The following is a 23,700-nucleotide window of genomic DNA, read 5'->3' as shown; positions in this document are numbered from 1 at the left end:
TTCAGCCTTTTCTATTGCCGTGGCGTGCTTGTAAAAAATCGCTTTTAATAAAAGCCCAAGGGCGCGCGCAGAACGCGAATAAGAATGGTAATTAGCCGCCGCCACGACGACCCAATGGCCCAAAGTAAATTAGTGCTTCTTTTTCTTATTAGCCCCCCCCCCCCCCATCTCGTTATGTTTACCTCTGAATGTCTCGTTCTAATTGTGCGCCCTCGACGCTGTCGTGTATTTTTTTGACATTCAACTGCCATTCGTCTTGTCTCTTGGTTCTTCGAATGAAAAGGTCTTGCGATGGTTCTCGCGCAAATTAACACATTTCGAATGGTTCACGGAAACCTAGAGCGTCGACGCTCACCGCGAAGAGGATCACCGATCGATTTTTATTTGTCGCGAGGCAAGGAATTTTCTTCCGTAATGCGTCAACACTTATTCTTATCTGAATCTTGTTGAAAATGAGAGCCTTGAAATTAAATGAAGGTAGACCTGCTGTTCTAAAACCAAGAGCCGAAAATTCATTACCGGGATAGCAAAATATACAGCATCTACCTCGAGAGCGTAACACTGCCACATAGCGTAAATTACAATTCGGAATAGTACAGCGCGAGAAGGGGGGGGGGGATAATCCTGGAGGCACTTGTTCGCCGTAAAGTCGGCTTAAAGCTCAGTGCGGAGCTTTGATTTCAGCAGTCGGGAGGGGGAGAAGGTAAACAGGCGCACGAGGGCAAATGGAATAATTAAAGCTAACGATAGTGCGCGCGCGAGGAGGCGATCGAGTCTTTTTGCGCGCTCTCTTCCGCGATCCACGGCCATATCTCGCGCGCGCCCGCGCCGAGCCAGCGACGCGGAGCGAACGTACGGGCACCCGAGCTGCAAGCGTCAAAGGCTCTCCGGGAAGGGGCTTTAGTCCGTAGGAGAGCAGCGATGTAATGAGCTTTGGGCGCAAGCCCCTCTGCCACGTCGCTGTTATTGTGTGGCGCGCGCGCGGCAAAGGCATGCTCCGGGTGCACGCGCGCTGCCTCCGCGGCGAGAGCGCCAGATCGGCGCGCGGGCCTGCCTGTATCGATCCGCGCGAGCATCGCGCTCGGCCGTCTTCGAACAATGGGCTATTGATGCCCGCGAGTCGCGTCTTGGTTGGGTAGCTTGGTCGTTGCGCGCCGCGTCGGCGATCCAGCGGGCATTTGTCATTTGCGGACGAGGGGCCGAAAGAACAGCCGGCCGCGCGTAGAAAACCGATGGGTACACGCTGTCGCTTGTTACAGGTGCTGCACAAGATCAACGAGATCCTCGAGCCCGTGCAGACGCGTGGAACCACCGAGCTGATTTACAACCCCGATGCCTTTCAATTTCTCAATCAGAGCGAGAACCTGGACCTCGGCTCGCATCGCATTCGGTGAGTAGCCCCAGTGCCCATCCGCGGCTCGCTCGGAAATATTTTCGCCGCGCGCCCGTGACGCGTCGGCCGCCAACGACATTTTAATGCCCGCACGCGATGTAGCGATTGTCAGAAATTTTCCAACAGATACTCAAATTGTCTTGTTCTTGTTTCAACTGTTTAATATTCGATTCAACACGAAAAATACCTCGGTTGGAGGTAATTTGCCCGTTATCGATATATCACTTTAGTGCGTATACCATCCACGTACAGCGCGTGACAAAACATCGTACAACCCTCTCGGTTTTCATTACTCATTCGTTGATGTAGTTATGGACCTGCACCTATGAACACGCTTCGCTTACCTTTAATTGCCACCTAAAACATTCGTCAACTCGATTGTACAGCCATACCGAACCGAAAAGGCTTCTCCCACGAGGCACGACAAACATTCGATAGACGACGTTGCTTGCTTCTCGTTTAAAATTCAAAAAATGAGCCATAGATCCGCGTCCTCGGCAGAGGACCGATCCATTGGACGGACCCGTAAAGACACGGCGTGTGTGTATCTGTCGTTTTTTTCTTGATTGCAGCACCTTCCATCAGCGAGTGAAGATCACCCGTAAAGAGAATGTTTTCAGCTCGGCCGACAAGTACACTTTCTTCATACCTGTCGACGAAGGCTTCAAGGTATACCTTTGCGATATAGACACACGCTTTCCTTTGTGCGCTCGCCTTTCCATTTAAAAAAACCCGCGAAATTGCCTTCGACTCGCGTCGCTTCACCCTTTATCGTAACTTTTGCATAAGAGAGATCTGCGCGGCGCCGAGTATACACCGTTGTGTCGAAACTGGCTGTTATTGTGTGGTCCGTAAGCCCAATTAGGTCAGTGAACTAACGGAGAAACGTTGCCAAAGGCTTGATTAAATTCGTTTGACCGATTCAACTGAACTTTTTGTGCGTCGATTTATTTATGTTCGTGCTAACGATTTTCAGTTATATTCAGATCTGCTCGATTTCGGTTACGAATGTCACTAAAATTACAAACTTCGTTTTTTATCACTTATTCATGACGTGACACGCAAGATCCTCAATCATCAAGTTGCGAGACAGCTAAATTAATTACGACATTATTCACCATCCATCCAGAAAATACATATTATTCACGCATATTGAGGGGAAGTGGAAGATCTTGCACGTACAACGTAGCCGAAGCTACATATATATACAGACTTACACGGTAACTCCTCGATCGCGCTAGACAAGAAAGCTCGAGTGTTCGTCCATCAATCTTTCCGTTATATACGGTCTTTGAGAGCAAGAAAGCGGCGAGAAAAAGAGGATGTTCTGCACGCGAGGCGGAGCTTTTAGCTTCTGTGTACAAACTGTAAGACTCTCGTCACGGGGGTATTACGAAAAAAGAAAAAACGCATTGATTTCGTAGCTTTGCCTTTATTTATTATTTTTCGGCGAGAATTTCATTTATTTGTTTATTTATTTATTTTTTTTTTTTCGATTCGTTCGGTAGATTATTTAGAGTGGAATTGTAGAACAGACGATTAGTGAATGACGAGCGCGGCTGTGAAAACAAAAGCATGACGTCATATAGTGCGGGATTATTGGCAACAAAAATGGTACCGTTGGATATTTACGAGCAATCGCAACTGATTGACTAATTAAATGATTTGACCAATTACTGCAGACACGTCAGAAAACATAAAACGCAGTAAGCCCGGTGACAATTACCGTCCTCTCACGGATTTGCTGATTTGAATTAATTGTCTCTTCTACCGTATCACAATTTTCAAAAGTTCATGAAAAAATTCGAGAATTGTTCTATTTTTGTTCTATTCGGCGTGTTTTATTTCGTGACTAAGAAACGTAATTCTATTAACAATGGGATCGATCATTCAAATCTGATTGTGCGTTTCCGCAGTGATGTTTGATTTCAATCATCACAATATGAACTGTAACTTTGAATTACTTCGATATGCATATTTGAAGTAGTCAATTTAACGTGCTAAAAAAACTATTTTGTTTGAAAGTACTAACAAAATAATGTTTATAACTATGCGATGTATTATGCGGGATTATACGAAATGGGCTCGATAAAATTTGATCAAACATTTTCTAAAATATTAATTTTGTTGACAACTTTTTATACATAATTGCTTATAAAAATTTTCTAACTAGCACCAAAAACTTAATGAAAGTTAGGGAAAAAATCACATTATTTCCTACTTTGAAAGACTCTCTTATGACAACTGTATAAAGCTCTTTTATTATTTCATTTCATACAAAATTAATTGAATGGACGCATGGCACCAAATTCATTTGTGTAGAAGTTATCGACAACTTCATATATACATTAGTACTGTACACTCATGGCGATTTTAAGAAAACTATATTTTTCATCGAAACGGAAATGTTTTGATGAGGAAAGAACATAACAGCACCGTGTACACGTACAATCAAACAAAAGCTCATCGCAACAATCTCATGCTAATGCTGAGAGAGATAAAAGCCATGAACGTGTTTGTTGTGAATCGTGACATTTCAGAGACGATTTTCGTTGCAGCCGTCGCCGCGATCCAACAAGGTCGACTCGCAAGTTATCGACGGTCACATTATACCACGTCACGTACTTTTCACAGCGCCGACCCCAAGCAATCGACCATACGAGACTCTTGCGTTCGGCGACAATCTCAAGGTTACCATTAGCTTCTCCACCGAGCGAACCAACAAAGGCACCGACAAGTGTGAGTACGATTCTTTACTGTTCGTCGTTTGCCCGCTCAAATCTCCAGCAGCGCAGCTGGTGAAAAATTTAAATTTGTTTTTTTATGGTTCTCTCCGATGCTCGAGAGTGCTCTAAAATCGCGATAATGTAGCCAAACGAAAGAGCTGAAATTTAAATATTCGAAGAAAGAAAAAAGAAAAAAAAAATCAGTGTGAAATTCCTTATGCTCTTTCAAGAATTCATCTCTCGCGCGTTCTACTTTACTTCGCAGTTCTAAAAAGAAATATATTTTCTCCCATCTCGCGAGAAATGAAATATCGAGCATTTTCACCCAATAAAAGTGTGTACATCCGGTCGATAAAAGCCAAACCTAATTCACTGGTATGTGCACGTATATATCTATTTTGAACGCTTCAGACTACGTCAAGTCGGACACGTTGATAGGAGACTCAACGCATCCAACGGCATCGGTGTTGGCTGAGATTGTCAAGCCAAACATTCCCGTGCGCAATGGTGTTGTTCATCTGATTCAGAATCCACTGATGGTTGTCGACAATACACTCGAGGATTTTATTCAGGTCAGTTACGATGCTTCTGCGAGCCTCCATCTTCTTTCTCTCTTTTTTGTATCACTCGAATTTCAGGATCTTTTTAACTGGCGGATGGCGCAATGGTGGTTGGCGAGTTGCGAGAGTTTTCTCTTTTTGGCTCTTTGCGGTGATTGCGAGTGATGTCTGATCGAACGCGGACTCGTACTACTTGTATCAATAAGTAGCATGTTGCTTACAACTCGACGGTCGATGCGCGTATGAATAAACAAAAGCTCATGAATTCAAGAAGGGGATGACGAGAAAATTGCCATAAGTCGTCAACACGATGACGGAAAATGGGCAAAAAGCTCTCGGCTCATATTTTTTCGTCTTTAGTGCCAAACAGAAAACTGAATAAAGCCGTTAACACGCAAGGTCCGACATGAAAAGGAGAGCAAGAAAAGTGCGCGAACCTAATCCGCAAGGCGCAGACCGCGAGGTGTGTAATAAAGCTCGACCGTAAAAGAAAAAAAAAAGGGCCGTTAAAGAGGCGAATTCTCGGCGTCAAAACTCTCATCTCTCGAGCGTGCGCGAAAGTAAAAATCAATTATGTAAAACTTTCTCTTCGTGAAAAAAAAAAAAAAAAAACTCCTTTTAATAAGTTCGCTTCCGCGTTCGCGCGCGAGTGCAAGAGGGAAAAAATAAATAAAAGAAAAGAGAAAATAGTTAGCGGAGGGGCGCTCCGATTATTTGCGTTGGGCCGCGCGCGAGGGTCAAAACTTTTTTTTTTTCTATTCGCGCCGGAGGAGAAGAATTATCTGGCGATTGGTTCGCAACGAAGGCTCTCCGTTTAATTTCGTATTCTTTCAGCCTTTTTTTCACGCGCTATTTCGGGAAAAGTTTTAATTACTTGTTGGGAATTCTTTTCTCGAGTGTTTTTTTTCTTATCTTTTTTTTACTTTTTGTCAACAGAGTGCTAGTTTGAGAAACAATTAATTTTTCTATCGAACGGTTGTGTATCCTTCTCTACCTCTCTCTACCTCTCTCTCTCTCTCTCTCTATCTATCTATCTCGTAGCAAGTATACCGTATTAACGCAATTTTCATTTTATTATTCATCGTTGAGACTTTCGCGACGTAAAAGCAGACAAATCCGTTTTTGTTTTTTTTTATCGAGTGACCAAAAATGAACGCAAATCAGACGTCGAGCAGAAGAAAAAGGCGATGACGAGACAGCTGGATGAAGTTTGTTGGCACGCGTCATCGTAAAAGTGTCCTTTTGCCGCAAAAGAAAGAAATGCCACACTAGCGCGTGAAACGCGTGTGCAGTTCGATCAATTATTCGCGAGTGAGCAAGCCAGATGCCATTAATGTCGTCAAAACAACGTCACGTATGCGACGTGGCGCGACAAGCCTGCTAATGGCTCGCTCACTCGCTCGCTAATGCATCTCGCGAGTGGAATCCATAATTCACAACCGAGGAAAATTCAGCCACGCGCCTAATTAATTTTCACACTTTCTTCGTGAGATAAATCTCTTGAGATTATTGTCCAGACGATTTCCGCAATTGCCGCGCCAAAAAGAGCCAGAAAGAAAAAAACAACCGATGTCGTCTCAAACGTTTACAATTTGACAAGAAACACACAGAAAACATGTCGAAACGTTCTCTCGTATATCCAAAAGCCATATAATATAATTCGCTCACCAAATATAATTAAATAATCTTATCCATCTCTTTATCTTTCTCCATCACATACAGTTTGCCTGAGTATCTGTGCGCACAATTTTTCTGCCAACGCACCCAAAAATGCCAAGTCTATATATCTATAGTACATCTTCGCGCGGCAGAAGCTGCTTCAAGACAAGACATTTCTTTCTACGGCACCAAACCAAAAAACTATAAAAAGCCAGCCTTTACTGTCTGCACTTCTATATATAAATATATATATATATATAACGTATCTATATCGATATTTGCGCAGACATATGTATGACGAGCAAGAGTGTGTATGTGCAGCATATTTTGTATACTGGAAAAAAAAAGAAAAGAAACGCTTGTAACCTATATCGCACGATGTCATGTCATACGTTCTCAAACAAAAACAAAACGTCGACTCGTATTTTTTTTCTTTTTTCCATTTTCGACGAAGTGCTCTCGCTCTCTATCTTTACATCTCCCTATTTCTATCTGCACTGATCTTTAACCTACCTCACATCACCACGCTGCTGCTGCTGTTGCTGCTGTTACTGCTGCTGTGGCTGAAAGATTACTTCGACGGCAATTTTTGTTTCATTTTTTTTTCTACATGTTATTTCGAGACTCGACGCAGCAATGCTGCATCGATGCAAATAAACTCGAGCTTCGAAATCATGGCAAAATCATCTCAACTAATGACGTTCATTTCAGGTCGATATGGTCACCTTTGTTTCTCTCCTTCGACATGCGCGAAGCATATGACGTTTTATTTTCTTGTTTTATGAAAAAATTGCCGAGAGAGATAGCGAAGGGAAGGAGGAAGGCAATTGAAGCAAAACCACGTTGCAGTACGGAACGAGCCCGCGCGCGCGCGCGTGTATGCTGGTGTGAGCGCGTTGCTTCCTCCTCCCTCTCACTCATCTCATCTGTACATACATACTCTGTTATCTCTGTCTTGATGTCTAGGAAAGCACAACTAATGCTGTTTTCCGCACCACCTACCTCTCGCTATGTAAAGTGTGCGCGTGTGTGTGTGAGCGCGTATCTCTTCAGACGACTTATGTATGAAACATCAGCAATACACACGCACATACACACACACACACACACACACACACACATATGTATGCGAAAATACTTTTCCTCGATAAACTTTTTTTACGATTTCGCGCGCGCGAGCTTCTCCCTTGATCGTTCTCCTCTTTTACGTTGCGCATTTTTGAATAACACCTCGTTTTTGGACTTAGTGTACTTTACGGATTTTTTTACCTATCTCTCTCTCTCTCTCTCTCTCTTTTTCTTGATTTATTCTCACTATCTATTTCAGTGATTGATAATTGCTAAATATCGCAATTGATAATTATAAAAAATATTTCTTTCAGCGGTCAACATTGCCACAGCACACATTATTGACACACAATTTAGGCATTTGATTTATTTTTTATTTCAATATGGTAATTCATTACGACCGAAACGTCTACATTTTACGAGTAGATCTAATGTTGTTATTTGAGAGTATATGATAATAAAATCTTGGGTAGATATATAACGAAGTATCGTCAGTACATCCTATTCCGAAAAATACCAATCGCAATGACTTTTACGGAAAAGGAATGACGCCGCAACGTCGATCTCTAAGAGGGATGAAATATCCGAGATGACGGATACGAGAAGTAGCATTCGCTCCCGAGACTTTTACTACTTGACATATTCTACTCTTGGAGAAAGTCGCGTGAGAAGTGGCTCGAGCGAGTCGCTCCATCTCGCAATTGCCTTCCGTTAGCTCGATTTTTCTTTCCTTTCTCATCACGAGCTCGGCCTTGGCTCGTTAATTCTGTTTTTCACGCAACGCCTCTTTCTCTCTCTTACTCATCGTTATCGTACACAAACGATAGAACGTTTGATTCTTCGTCAGGGAATATTCCGCGAACGTCCGTGACTTTTTTATAACAATGAAATGTCAATATTTCAATTGGCCAATGTCTGGCTCGGTCCGCGCGACTTTTGCCGAGAATATCTATTTTAATGGGGGATTTTTCGTGGCTTTTTATGGACGTTTCGTTTATTTTTCAATGCGAGAGCGTGAGCTTCAAATTTTAAAACGAGAGGCAGGATATTACGAGCGGAATTGCTATTTCGGAGCAAAGTTTATTGCAAAATATAGACCGAAGTACATATTATATAAGCGACGGATCCATTTGCGGATTTTACGCATACCACACTTTTGTCAATCTCAGTCTCTCTTCTGTCGTTAAACACGCCCCATTTGATATTGAATTTATATGTGCACGCGTGAATTCATCGGCTCTCGCTTCAAAAATTTTAATTACGCCCTCTAAGCTTATTTACCGTGCATTTTTTTCTAAAAGGACTCTTGCTTTAACAATCTTTCGAGCCCAACTAAATCAACAACCACAACGAACTTTTTCTCATTGCGCAAACTCCTCCGACCGAACAAGAAGAAGCGTCTAAAAAGACGAACGAAGGCACGAGCGCAAGTTTGAAATAATCCGGGCGCCTTCTCTTTTTCGCATTCCACGACGTTTTTGGAATTAAGCTGCGCTCGCGCGCATCACTTTTTTGTTTCCTACTCCCGCTCGTTAGTTCAAAGAGGGATCTCGTCAAAGTTTCATAATGCTTACGACGTCGAATTTGGGAAATTCCTCGTCATTTAAGAGCATTGAACGTTGTTCAAAATGATTTTGTTTCCTGGCTTCTGAAACTTTCAATTAATCCTGAAACTTCGTTATTTCGTAATCAATTGGGTTATCTCGTTTAATTCAAGGTAATTACAAAAAGAGAAAAACTATTATTCATTCGAATTTCAATTAAAAATGTTTAATAACGCGCGACTTTTATTGCCCCTTTCTATAACGATAAGAAGCAAGAAAGGCAAGGGTAGAAGAATACCGTCAGACGCTAAGAAAGCCGCTCGGAGCGTGAAAATTCGCATCGCCGAGAATCCCTGGGCGCGAAACAAAGAAAAAAAAAAGAAAAAGAGGAAGGCGTGGGAGAGAGTACGGGCACGAAAAATCGGGGGCAAATAAGGAGTGAACGAGAAAGCGGGCCGCGGCAATTTATACGGGCGCGGGGTAACGTCGATATTCGCCGCTCGTTTTTCAGCGCGATCCCCTCCTCCGCCCTCTCATTCTCTCTCTCAAGACGCTCGCCGTCAGTACGAAAATTTTCGAACGCGGCGTGAATCACAGTTACGACCGCACGCATATATATACATCTACATTCAGGCCGAGACACGAAATAAACTCAAGTGCGCTTTTCAAAAAGCCCCAAAGCTTTCTAGTATTGATGGTGAAGGCTTTTGCACCGCGAGAGTATAATTGAACTTCGTCGGGATTAAACTGCAACGAGTGAACGGTACTTTTCTCAATGGCCACTTTATATTTTCCACCGAAGTACTTTCCAGTGGGATTTGAAAACTCTCGACAGAAAAAATAAACTTGAAATAATAGAAACCACGCGGGGGAGAAAAAAATCACGCGAGAAAAAACATTCGTTTGATAAGAATTGGAGAAGAAAAAAAAAGGACAGAGAAAGAATACGCGAGCTGCTCGCGTGACTGTCGGTAGTAAATTTTACTTGTTCTAAATTACTACGAGCTGGCTTAATCATAGGTTGTCTCTCCGTTGTCTCGAGCTTGTAATTGAAAATCGTGATAACGCGCCAGACAGATTTTCCAAATCTCAAATGAATGAATTTCCGTTCGCACGCGCGCAGAGAACAAATTTTACGAGCGTTGAAAAAAAAACTAAAGGAAATGGCGTATAAAAGCGTCGGATAATCGTTCGATAAATGCTCGTTCAGTCACAGTTAAAAAAGGAAAAAAATCATGAAACGGCGCTCATATGTGTCCCCAATAAAAGAACGCCAAACCTTTGATGTATAGAGCCTAGATATTTTTTCACTTTTCGCGTGACTAATTGAGAAAAAAAGGGTGAAGTCGAATTATCGAGGTCGACCGATCGAAATACGTAGATTGTTTGGATAACGTAGTCATTGCGATTGGTATGCATTCGATACTTGTAATCCTTTATACAGTAGAGAGGATACTTACGTATGGTTTCTAACAGCAACCCGTAGACAATGTATAACATATTATTAAAGTAATTTTGTTTTTTCACTCTCGAATTGTTTACGAAAGCGTGAATTCTGATATGTATGTTACAAAGAGAAATTTTTTGTGAATGTTCTTTTTCGTCCTTCGTTCAACGGAAAGCCCATATATCTTGCGCTATACACAATTATCTTCGCCCACTCAATGTTCACCGAAAATTTCTCTTGATAAGTAATAATAAAATTAAGGATGAAAAAAAGAAAACATTCGAAAAACAAATGCATAAAGCAATACCTATCTGTTTCTGTTTTCCGTTGCGCTTCTTATGTTACGGATCATCCATGCCCTGGTTATCTTCTCTGTGCAGTCCTGGAAGGTAATTTTGCCGTGCCACCTATTCTGATCAATTATTATTTCTTCAAATCTCTCTTTCTCTCTCTTTGTGTTGTTTTTCCTTTCAGTTTTCCATTTGTTTCTCTCTCTCTCTCTCTCTCCTCATCTCACAATCAATCGCGAAAGCTCACACATAATCGTGCACGCATAATCTTCCCTTTCTCTCGCATGTGACAACTAAACAGAAAAGAAAAACGCAATACGAGTGAGAAAAAAAATAAAAGGTTGTTGCATGATAAGCAAGTGCTTTTTTTCTCTCTCATTCTCACTTGTTTTCTGCATCTTTGCCTGCGTGAGTGTGTGCAGAGTGCGTGCGTGTGTCTGTCTCTCACCACTTGCATTACCATACGTGTATATGTAGCTTTAGAACTTTGTACGCACCTCTCCTTTATTGTTTCTTTTTTTTTTGCTGTTGACGGACTCGCGTATAATGCGCACTCAGCGTGCAGTCATGTGTGCCCTTTGTGGGTATCCCGATGAATTCATCTTGATGAAGGTCTACAATCCCGCGGATATTAAAAACTTTCATGAATTTTTTTTTTTTTTTTAACGGAAATTACGAGACGAAATGCTGCAGAGAGTTGAAAATGAGAATGCTTGAAGTGCTCTGTCGTCGTATGAATCTCGAAGCTTCGATAAAATTATATCCTCTGTAGCGAAAAGTCGCTTTTGGGAAATGTTTGCATCGACTGGGAAAATGTGTGTTCTGCGTCGTGCGAAAAAACTGAGCGACGGCGAGCCGATCCAAGTGGAATTTGTAATAAACGGCAAAAGGTATCGGGTACACGTTATATATTTTTCCATTTCTACAAAATAGAGAGGTTGAGAGAGCGAAATAAATCCGAGTGTCGCATTTGTATTGAGTTGATTTCGTGTAGCGCTCTGAAAATGTTAATAGTGTGTGTTTTTACTGATACACTGAGAAAATCGCATAGCAAAAAAAAAAAAAGAAAAAAAAAGAAACACGGTAAAGGTTATTTGCAGCGACTTGAGTCCTCGTCATGACAAAAGTCAATGGACCTAGATTGAGAGTCTCGCAGCACACCGAGAAAGAAACGTAAAAGGAAAGCGATGACGCGGAGTCATAAAGGTTATGGCGCGCGCAAGAGTACGTATGCGCCGATGGTTTTTCAGTGCGAGGGCGTCCGTTCCGTCGGCGAGTCGCTCTCCCCTCGCGTGCTCTCGATAAAAGCACCCACCCGTTCGAAATATAAATCATTGAGCGGCGACTCAACGATAAACTAACAAGTATATATCGATCTCGTGGCGAGCGCGTACTTTCCACGAGAAGCTAATACAGTGGCGTTGGCGGCCTTGGCGCGGTTAATCTTGCTATTTATCCGAGAGCAACGATCGAAGTTAATCCCGCGAGACAAACGAGTTGCCTGCGGCAGAATCACAATGCGCCTTAAACTCTCTCTCGCTCTCTCTCTCTCTCTCTCTGTCTGCAGTGGCGCCGTCGGTGTATCATTAGTTCTCGTTTCTTTGATAAAAGGACGTAGAAAAAGAGGAAACAGCGCCACAAGCTAAAGTGGCTTTCACTTCGGTTTTACTCGATTGCCAGCGAGATGTCTCATATTATTATTTAAAGAAAGAGTTATTATTTTAAGTATACCGCTCCGAATTTTGTCACTTACTGAAATAAAAAATAATTAAGCGTTTTGAGCGCAATAGTTTTTTTATGAAATGTTTTCGTCATTATGAATAATAAAATGTGTATGTCATGGTCAACCCAGTTACCATTGTGCATTCAATCTGCAATAGAACTCTACAATGTTAACAAAATTTTTCTTATCTCGTGTCGCGTTCTTAATCTTTGAATATAAAACAATTTATTGATTCCGTATAATTTTCAAAATTAACCCATTTTCAATTTTATTTTGTTCAGATCCTAATAAAGTAACCTTATGGAAATAAGAACGAACTTTACTCAAAGTAAAAAATATATTTATCTTTAATTTTTTATTTGCAAAGATAAAAAATACATCGTACTTTTTAATTGTTAAAAAATAAAACTTTAGCTCAGTTGTGTTGCGTACAATTTGAAACGTTGTTTATTATTTTAATTAAAAGAAAAATTTAAAATTAAGTTACTAACGCTATTTTTATTGGCAATCGTCCGGAATTACGTGTAGTGGACAATTTCGTTTGCTAACTTTCAATAGAACTGAATTAAAGTCAAAAAGCCAAACGTACGAATGTATGTTTCAGTTCGAACAGAAAAAAGGGGAAAAATGTAAGAAATACGCCATTTTCCCTGGAGGAGAGAAATGAAAACCACGCGTTACACTGAAAAAAATCTTGCCCGAAACAATTCGGGGCTTTGAGAAATGAGAAGCCTTTGATCGTATTCCCCAGCGGGGAGTGCAACGGAAAACTCACTTTTAACTCCGGCGCAAAAGCGAATTAGTTAGTGTGTCAGCTTTTTTTTTGTCGGTTCGTCCGTATTTGCGTCGAGTTGCAGTTATTTGAGATTAATTAACTCGAATTTTTTTGTTTTTTCGTTAATCAAATTGAACTTTGATAATTAATTTCTTCCGAGCATGCCACGCTCATCGTAATGCTACGTGCTTTACTTTTAAAATTAAATTGTAATAATTTAGCACCGAGTCTAACTATTCCGTTGAATATTTCATCGCGTAGCAAAGAAATATGGAACATGGAACGCTCGTAAGCTTTTACTGTATAACTTGTCCACATCACTCGAAAATGTGAATTTTGAACCGACACAGTACAAAAGGTAATTAGTAACAATAAAAATATGCTAGAATTTTTCACAATTTTACAGAATTTTTTTTCTACTCTCTTATATGAGAGTCGCGAATTCTCGTCACGAGCGTCTAACGAAATCAAATGCAATTTGGCTCGAGATGGAAATTTAATTAAATGTGCACGTAGTCGCATGCACGTAACATTAATATCTCGATAAACATTGCTGAACGAGTTGAGCATAACATACTAACTAGATTTTCCTATGTGTGGTCTGACCGTAGCTCGATTTCCATCACTTGTATCAGCTGACGTACAACAATGTGTGATTTAATATTGATTCTTTGCTATCGAGATATAAATAGAAATTTGAGACTAAAAGTTTCATTCACATTTGCTGTTTTATCGTAATACCAAAAGAAATGTTTAATGTAAATCGTATGAAACGATAATTTCAATCCACGCTCATTAAACACTGCCTAGTAATGCGGCGCGAGTACATCAACGCATAAAAAGCAAATCATCCATAATTACAGAAATGACTTTCGTAACTCAATATATTTCGACCTTTTACCAATTAAATGCACGTCGATAAAAGCTTAATGCTTTTGACTCATCATTTCAAGCGAAATTTATGATGCAATGCGAAAGTGGAAAAAGCCTTCTCACTCTCTGTCTCTGGCGCTGTAACAAAAGGCAATTAATTAAATGATACGGTCGGATCTCGTAAACGTAATTCAATCACGTGCGCCACGTCTTTATATACATAATTTTCGTTTGGTGGCAAAACTAATCCACCTTGATAGGGCAAGAGTCGAAGCAATTAGTGCTTAATCCAATGGCAAAAACGGTGTGGGGAAACCGGTATATATACGTCGTCAATTCGTAACGAGGCAATCTTAGGCAAACTAGGCGTTTGCATTCGGCGTTATGCCGCGCTTAATCTCCCGATCTCCTCTTGCGCGGCGCCCTTACATTGCGAAGAAACGCAATTGCCCGCGAGAACTGCCGGAGCGTTTCTTCTCTACCTCGTCCCTCTCCTCGCGCGTCCGACTGCGTTTGTTAGTGCCGCTTGAAAAATACAACGCACGCTCGATTCCGGATTGTTAGGTTTTTCTGTTTTACTCGGTGGCGTTACGTACACTTGCAACGTTCCACGGAGAGGACAAATATCTTGGATTCGCTGCGTTCTGGGAGGGGGGACAAAGTTCGTTTCTTAAATTAAGAACATATTTCGTGAGTCGAGCAATTTTATTCTTAAATTGAAAACTTTTTTTTTTTCTTCGATCGAAAAAGAAACCATTTTTCCTCGACTTGCTGCATTCTCTACGACGCCTCGTATCCAACAATTTTCGCGATTTTGTATAAGTCGCAAACGTCATTTAATATTTACGCGCCCGCATTCAATATAATGCATATAGGCAAGGAGACACAGCAATTAAAATACCCGCCGATGAAAATTCGAATACGAGCTTACCCATCGAGTGAATATAGTATTTGCATAAATCGCCCGTATATATGAATTTGCGCTGGAACTTCAACGCGCGACGTTAATAGCAGCAATGACGAACGAGGGAGATAAAAAAAAATTGCTTCTTTTTTGCACGCGTAAACTCGCGCGTCGCTTCACATGATGTATGATGGCAAATCACCAAATCATCAGTGCTTTTAATAATGAATGAAAAAAAAAATACATATAGGAAAGAACGAAATGCACTCAACCAACCACGCGAATCAATCAACAGTCACGCCAACTCGTGTAAGGCTGCTTTCATTCCTTTTTGATTTATGCTCACCTGTTTACTACAGTGGAAAGTTTACGTTGATAAGAGCTTTTCATTTCACCTTTCACTTTCGAATCATTTTCAATCATTTATTTTTCTTTTCAAAAGCATTTATTTCACGTTTCATCGTTTCTCTTTTTTAATTTGTAAATTCGTTTCTCTTCCCTTGTTTCGTTTCTTCTTTTGGAGTTTTTTTTTATTTCGAGTAGAATAGTTTTACTTCTAAGTGACAATTACAATATATTTAAATATTTTGATGAAATCGTCAAATTTATTTTTCAAAAAATAATCAATTTTCAAATATGTTGCATTAGATAATTTTTGTGAATAATTTTTTTTGTAAATGTCTTTTTGTAATCCAAAATTCCTTTCTAAAGCAAATATATATCTTGAAGTCGCTAAGTGTTCCCCTTTTCCAGCCTATAAATATCTAACTTGTAAATCGAACGTACATAAATTTTATGTAAGTGTGTTTACAACTCTTATCAAACTAATTATGTTTATCTGTGGTGCTTTGCATGTCTCTATTGGATTCTGCATGTCGTATAGGGCATCGTAAGTACTGAATATAAAATGAAGAAAAAAAAATACTCAGTCAGTCATAATCAAACGAAATCCCATTCACACTGTCAAACACACATTCCCTATGATGAATTATAAAAGAGAAATAAATAACGAAAGAAATATTATTAAGTGGAGAGAACATTATTTGTTAAATTGGACAATTTTGATAAACAAAGAGCGCAGGAGACGAAACAGCGAAATATATGATACTTGCACGTGTAAAAATCAAAATGCCGCATCGACAGGCATTATTCAAAATATCTCAATACTACGGAATCGCAAACATTGAATACTTGAACGTTAATTACGAGGAGCGGATTTAAATTTCAATAGCTCAGTAATATTGAAACATTAACAATCGTCATACTCATTTCCAAGTCGTAATTATTATCGTTACATTTCTACCCCCCAGCTCAGTTTATTTATGGTCTATTGTGTGCAATTCTGTTTCGCTGTTTCCCTCTTCCATCAAAGTATCTTAAAATTCCATTATACATCTGACTTCCATTGTTTGTCGAATAATAATAAGAGTCCAAATGGTTTTATTCACTTTATCATGGTACATCATCAATTGTTAATTATATTGAACGATTAGTTAATATATCTACATATTATATGTATAAGTCATTTTTCGTCGAATAGTAACATCAATGTTCATATATAATTAGTCATGTGTCAGCGTCTTTAGATTTTAGAAGTTCAGTAGTCATTAATCACAATAACTATTACTTTCTTTTTATCTGAAACTCAATCGTGTGTAGTATAATGACTCTTATTTTCTTTTTTTTATCGAGTTCTTTTAGTATACTTATCTTTTTCTATTTGATTCATCGTTTAATCGTTATTCGCTTTTTTCTTTTACAATTATTGACTTTCACTTGCGCTGCGCGCGATTCGCGGTAGAAAGTTCAAGAGAAGAAAATGAGACGAATCGGCATGTAAAGTTGAAATTTTCTTTTTTTGTCAAAGATAATTGTTTTTTCATTTGACGTACTAAATTAATTTGAATTTCTCAATATTTTATTCTATGTGTGTCTAGGTGTTATAAATTTTTACTTTCCTAAATTAACATTGTGTTTGTACTGTACTCCTCATTTTAATTAATGTTTTAAAATTCAAATTAACAATTCCAATTGCTTGCTTTAATCAAAACTCCGTGGGTCTCGTTAAGCGACTGCAATTTTAAATGCGTACCTATCTTGACTTTTATTTCTTGATTTTTTTTGTTTCTCCTTTTTTCGTCGACCTTTTATTTTTTCAAGTCTTCTCTACGTTTTCTTCTCTAATTTTCTTTTGTGTACAATTATAAAGAAAAAAAATAAGACTCTTCATCTTTATACTCGGAGTGAAAATATCGGTTCTCGTAAATCTACTTGACAACTTTGGCCCAGAAAACAAAACCGTCGAAAAAAATTTCTTGTAAAAAAATTAGAGTATTCATAAGACCGCTAGAAATGTTGCTGATAGATTTGACGTTTGTAAACATTCGAATGAAAAATAGAAACAAATTCTTAAAAGCTTTCATTAATCGTCGACATAAAAATCATGAGCTAAAAAAGCGACATCTTCACTCCGAGTAGCAAACGCAATTCACTGGTTTCGTCGCTAGCTGAAAAAGAAAAAAAAAAGAAAAAAGCCGAGTAGCATAATAATATTTTAACACCCACTTGAAAGCTTTGGCAAGCTTGCAAATATTCGCTTGAATCTGGCATTACCACTGAAACTCACTAAATGAGAAATCTTTATGTGTTCCCTTCACTCGACGTCGTGCACAGGACAAGGAGGACGGCCCACTGTACAAGTTCTACGAGGTGATACGTGACCAAGGCGATCAGTTCATGGCGTCACTGTCGAAACTCACCAACGTCACGCTTTTCGCACCGCGCAATGCTGCCTGGGACGAGCCTGGCGTCAAGAAGATTCTACAAGACAAAGAGCGCATCAAGGATCTTCTGAATCTTCATTACACTAAGGAACTTTTGCCGCTCAATGTCATCGAACGCAAAACTATACACAAGGTTAGTGGCTGCTTTTTCTTGCCTGTCTGTTTCTCTTTGATGAAACAAGGCACTGGTTACAACTATATTTGCTTTGTTCAAGTATACTAACCGAACGTTGCTCTTTTGTTAATTTTAATTGTTCGACGAAGAACCAGATTTCATAATAACAGTTTCTTTTATTTTACTAACTCCGATGCTAGATATTTCAGTATAGACTTTACCTTTATTTTCATCCTGTATGCACTTACTTCAAGCAGGATTATAATGCAAATTACAAAAATTCACATTTTAAACTTTGGCGTACCGTTAAGATTTTGGTAATCTTGCTTGTAAACTTCAAATTCCCTACGTCACGTAACATTTGAATCATCTTGTAATAATTTGAGCTACGTCCTGTTATTTCGAACCTTAAAATTATAAACACGAAAGAATTCTAAACAAAATTGAATATCATTTAATAACAAAAGCACGTAAACATACCTAATCATCATCTTTTATTTTATAGCCAGAATGGTCTAAAAAAGCGCCTTATGCGGTAAACGAATTTTTCATTATCATCATTATGCTCTTAGTGTCATTTACTACTCTCTATTCTTTTCTTTATTCTTTTTCTTTTATTTTCTCAAAATCATTTCGCAAAATCATTAGATGTCTTTTGCTTGGTGGATGTCTCTATATGTTACATGCATGGTAGTTAGATTGTTAAAAATATTCGAATACACTTAGTTAATGACTTTGAGCAACGACAAACGAAAAGAATTACGGCTATCGTTGAAGTGACGTTCATAAACGAGAACATTCAATCCATCTTTATTCGCGGAATGGATTGACGTGAAAATTTTTTAAAACGAAGAGGAGCAAGTAGAAAACATTCCTGTATCGATGCACAGGTACGCGATATTTTCCAGCCGGAGCAGCAAACGCGTAGCATGAAAGCATCATATGTCGCGTTTCGATCGATCCAATAAAAAAAGCAATCGAACGAACCGAACTTGTGTATTCAACTATTGATTCCATATTGAACTTTGCCACGAGTCAACGTTGCAGGATCTCTGATTAGCGAATTTCTTGGAAAACGGTAACGGAGGTAAAAGATACGATAGAGAGAGAGAGAGAGAGAGAGAGAGAGAGAGAGAGAGAGAGAGAAAGAAAATCGTAATCGACGTCGTCGACCGACGAACGATGATGAGCCGAGTAACCGGAGTGCTTTCTTTCGCCGCAATTTTCCGTGGCTAACGCGCCGAGCGACTCGAATCTAATTACACTCGGGCGATATCCTTAGCGCTCGATCCTCGTTCGGAATTATCCCCGGAGCTTTTGTTCGCCGAGTGCCATTACGACTCCGGGAATAGAAGGAGGGATACACTTTTTCCGCCTCAGTCTCCGGCAAAACTTGTAGATTATTCATTCACCTTTCCTGCTTCAGATATACCATCGATCATTATTGGATTTCGCAATTAAGATCGGTTGATTGCTTTTTTAAACGTCGTTAAGAAATAGCCTGTAGTTCCACGTTAGATGCTATACCCATTTGGTTTGACTTGGAAAATGTAGAATCGAATTAATCATTACGATTTTATTAAAAGTCATTAATCTTTTAACTGCCAATAGACCAATAGGTTTATATGTATCTGAATAACTTCTTTAAATACTAATGGATTTTAGTGAAGCTTAGTAGTTTTCGAGATAGCTGAGTCCAAATCTAACCGTGGAGATATCAGTGAAAATGCGAATAGACACCGTTTTTGCGTAGTTACATCAGTTATTTGCTATTACTAGTTAAGCCGTTGAAAAAAAAAGTTTTATGCGTCAAAAAATATAATGATTCCGTCTTTCGGATATTTCTGTATCTTTGCATGTTATATTGGATAAAAACGTGAGCATTGATGTCTTTCGAAGCGGAAACACCAGTAAACTCGACGGTGCAAAAACGACAAAGCTTACATCCTCCGAAACGTAAAATTTCGGCGCAATAGTCAATTCTTTTTATTTATTGAGTTTGTCGTAGAAGGAATATGTCCCGTTTCGCGCGTAAACTGCAAAATCCTCTTACATAAAGCGGTAAATACACAACAGTGAATAAACAACACTGAGCGCAGAAAAAAAATATACGCGCCAAAAGCAGAACGGCAGAAATCAATCGAACGCGTTTCTGCACATAATGCACTTGGAAGAGAGAAAGAGAGAAAGAAAAGCCCATAAATTTTGGCCAGTTTAACAGCATTGTTTGCGGATTAGTCGCGTGACCGAATTTACGCTGAGAGTCCATTGATTTGTGTGTGTATGTATACGTATTTCTCTCTCTCTCTCTCTCTCTCTCTCCCTCTCTCTCTCTCTCTCTCTCTCTCTCTTTCGATGAATATTCACGAGATTTTGAATTTTTTTTAAATGCGTCGTGTGACGGAAGATAATGTATACTCGGAATAAATATGAAATGACGGATTTACGAGTCGATGATGTTGATGATGATTAATGTGATGTTTCTTTCGCGGGTGCGTGAGAGAGAGAGAGGAAGAGATAATTCGGTCGCTTCCAGTGCCGTCACGCAAGCACTTCGATAGAATATGCATCAGCCCTTTGTTATTTTAACATTTTCCAATACGATTTCTTTCGAGTGCATTTAAAAGCCTCCGGATAGTTTTATTTCCTCGATATTGCAATAATTGAAGAGTCACGAGTGAATTAATTGCGACAACGCCGCGTGTAACAATTTCCTGTCTGGCTTTCCACCGGGAAAATGAATTTAACCGCCAGGACATTAGTCGCGTAGTTATGCTAATTCTCCCGCCGCGTAGTTATACGCCTTTTTCTGAGTGACCTCGCTCGGAAAATTTCAGCCGTAACTGCTTTTTTTCAGCTTCATTCAATGTTTCGTCGTAAAAAAAAAAAACATATAAGAAACGGCAGCTGGAACGACCAACGATGGAATTGTGAGCAGGGTTTACCGAGTCGCGATCGCGTAGAGTAAAAGTGCTATCTGCGCGCGGAGAAAACGCAAAGAAATTGAGGAAGTATAGATCGGTTGGCGCGACAAAGCCAGAAAGGGCGACGAACAGGGTATCTCGTGAATTTGCAAGTCAAACTTTGCCGAAAGAGTGGCTTCTCACTTTGCCATCCCACTGCTCCTCGAGGATTCTTACACGGTTTTAATTGTGGTTACCGCAAGATCGTTTCGATTGAGAATGCTTTTCTCTCCCTCTCTCTTCTTTTGCTTTCTTCGCGAGCGACAGCATGAATTCTATCATCACACTGCTCTGCGTTTATCTTGTAAACATTGCATTTGACTTGGACATTAATGCCGAATCTATTTGCATGTCTTGAGAATTGACGCGCGTAAACGTTATTTTGAAAGCTCTTCGTTCAAGATATAATTTTGAGAGTTTCGCGGAATTCGAGACTTCGATCATCCCGCGAATGCACGTTGTCTCTGTGTCTGTAATTAGAATGTCTGGATGCTAATAGCACGGAATCACGAATATTCATCTATGAAAGTTACACCACGCATCCGCGGAAATTTTTAGCTACGCGTAGCATTTTTAGAGATATCCGTAAAAAGTTTGGTAAATTTCTAGTTTCGAAAGCCATCATTTCAGCTGAAAAATAAAAAAAATCTGTTAACAAAAGTTATTAGGCAGTCGAATTGCTTTCTCCAAATGAAAAAACAAAGTAACTAAAAGAGAAAAGTATACCAAAGTCATAAAGGGGTTGTCCGAACCTCTCCTAGTCGTGCACACTGTTTTTCGTGACAGATATATCGATTGCGTGCATCCATTACAAAAGGAAATCGACGAGAGAAATTAGGCGCGACTAATGAATCGATTCGTGTGAAATTCAGGTGAACTCTGCGCACGAGCGCGCAAGCTTGTATTTCAACGCAGTGGAGAGCTCGCCGGGCAACAGCACAGTGACGGTGGAAGGTGGCGGCGTGAACGCGACCATCATCACGGCCAACATCGGCGCGACAAACGGCATCATTCACATCATCGACAGAGTACTTGGAGTTCCTTACACCACCATTCTCGACAAGCTCAAGAGCGATCCGAATCTCAAGTAAGTTCTCGTAATAAAATTGGATTTCTTGAATCGAAAACATTTTTCTTAGAATAAGAAACTTGGAAAAAGAACAGAAAATTTTTAAGTTAACCCGAACCCATAAAGTACATACTGTATTATATACTCAGACACCATTTCGTGTCTTATACAGATTGTTAGTTTTTGAAAACTTTCGTGTCATCAAAGACATCTAATCGAATAAATCAAACAATTAATCACTCGTCTTAGAATTTTATTGTAAAAATAAAAATGCCATATTCATATGGAAATTCAGAGATAGAGAGATTCCTTTGTCTTTGAAGTCTATAAGATAATGGAACGGTAGTTCATTTTAAAGATTCTATTGCCTGAGATGTGATTTATTTGTTAAAGCTGAGTTTGCAGTACAATTTCAAGCGCATGAATTCGAAAAAATTAAAGTTTTCGTGTATTTTTAACGATAAATTGAAAGCTAATATTAAATTAGTTGTTTATATAATTTATATTTTTCATCTAAAACATGCGTAGTAAAGATATCCAATTATCAAATGCTATGTGAATCTGAAGAAACGCTACACATTTCATGAAAATACATGTCCGAGGATGGGAAAGCTAGCGTTTACTTTGAGGTTTGAGATATTATTTTTTTCGCCGTGTTGCAGCCAACGTCTTATTATTTTCTTTTAAAGTTTAATCTAGCATAGTTATATCGAAAAAAAAAGCGCGATTACGGAGCTTTTAAGCGAAATCCATATCGATCCGGATGATACATTACGAGCTGAAGAGCGTCGAGCATTAATTAGACTTAAGTCTTCTCTCGGAACGCAACCGGAAACGAGACTCCGTAAGCTCCTTCAACCTACCTCGCTCGGGAAATTCCGTGGCCTCGCCTCCTCCAAATTCAATTGAAATAAACTCGAGAGTCGCGTAAATTATCACCGAAAAAAGCTCTCGCGGAAAAGGACTCGTCCGCCAGCGGAGTTGACTATTCCTCGCGACCCTTGGAATCGCATTGCCTCTTGTACTTGTTAACTGAGCTCGCTCACTGAATCGCTTATGAATTCGGTTTGCGCGGGAACGCGGCAATGAAGAGCTGTAATGCGATTTCAAGATTAGAGCCGACCAATTGAAACGTGATCAGCGGTAGACAGACAGTTCTATTGTTATTGTCAGACGTATGTCCGACTGCGATCGGTAACCAGTCGATCCTCGCTGCGACATCTTGAAAAATAGCAAGACCAGCGACGAAATTACCACGCGGACGAAAGAGCATTTATAATCCCAATTAGAACACGAATACGCAGCGAGACAACATAGACATCCTTTGATGGGTCGGCTGTAGTAGGATTAACGAATTTCGCTCGTTCGTCTCGCGCACAGATCAGTGGAATATATTTTGATTGGTGGAGATTACAGAGGCGGGTAATGGGTGTATGCGCGCGCGCGTTTTCGAGTGTGACGAGAACGTCCAGGAAAAAAAGTACCGGTTAATCCGCGACGTATGATGTACGTCCGATTGCTCGGCTTATCGGATCTACGCTGATTAGCTTCTCGGAGATTCCGGGGATGATGCGGCTTGACTGGGTTATTGATTTTCCCGCATTCCCTCATCGGATTTACTTGGGAATTTTGATAGGCTTTCGGCTCCGATATTCCGAGGATTAACATTTTTGTCTTTTTTATTGTGACGACGGAGTTCACTGCAGTGTGCATTAGTAAAACTAAAGTTAATAATTTCCTTCGGTTTGGCACAACTTCGCTTTTTCTTTTCCTATCCGGTCACTTATTCAATATTGAAATTGATGAAG

General features: G+C 39.8%; 1 protein-coding gene across 6 annotated transcripts in view; it reads left to right on the top strand.

Moving 5' to 3' along the window:
• LOC131666645 (fasciclin-1) overlaps positions 1 to 23,700 on the top strand; it is a 153,274-nt gene that overhangs the window by 123,154 nt on the left and 6,420 nt on the right. For 4 of the 6 annotated variants that reach the window (XM_058939486.1, XM_058939485.1, XM_058939484.1 and 1 more), the window contains exons 4-10: positions 1,260 to 1,390; positions 1,966 to 2,062; positions 3,934 to 4,132; positions 4,531 to 4,691; positions 17,636 to 17,878; positions 18,366 to 18,395; positions 21,696 to 21,910. In XM_058939486.1, the coding sequence (XP_058795469.1) occupies positions 1,260 to 1,390; positions 1,966 to 2,062; positions 3,934 to 4,132; positions 4,531 to 4,691; positions 17,636 to 17,878; positions 18,366 to 18,395; positions 21,696 to 21,910 (1,076 nt within the window). The remainder of the gene's footprint in view (positions 1 to 1,259; positions 1,391 to 1,965; positions 2,063 to 3,933; positions 4,133 to 4,530; positions 4,692 to 17,635; positions 17,879 to 18,365; positions 18,396 to 21,695; positions 21,911 to 23,700) is intronic. The other 2 variants (XM_058939482.1, XM_058939483.1) reach the window with 2 other exon arrangements.

The sequence above is a fragment of the Phymastichus coffea genome, unplaced genomic scaffold (genome assembly GCF_024137745.1).
Source record: "Phymastichus coffea isolate CEN01 unplaced genomic scaffold, Cenicafe_Pcof_1.1 PCOF00059, whole genome shotgun sequence".
In the NCBI taxonomy this organism is placed as follows: Eukaryota; Metazoa; Arthropoda; class Insecta; order Hymenoptera; family Eulophidae; genus Phymastichus; species Phymastichus coffea.
Note: the sequence above shows the minus strand (reverse complement) of the source record. Positions and strands in the feature narration are given on the sequence as shown.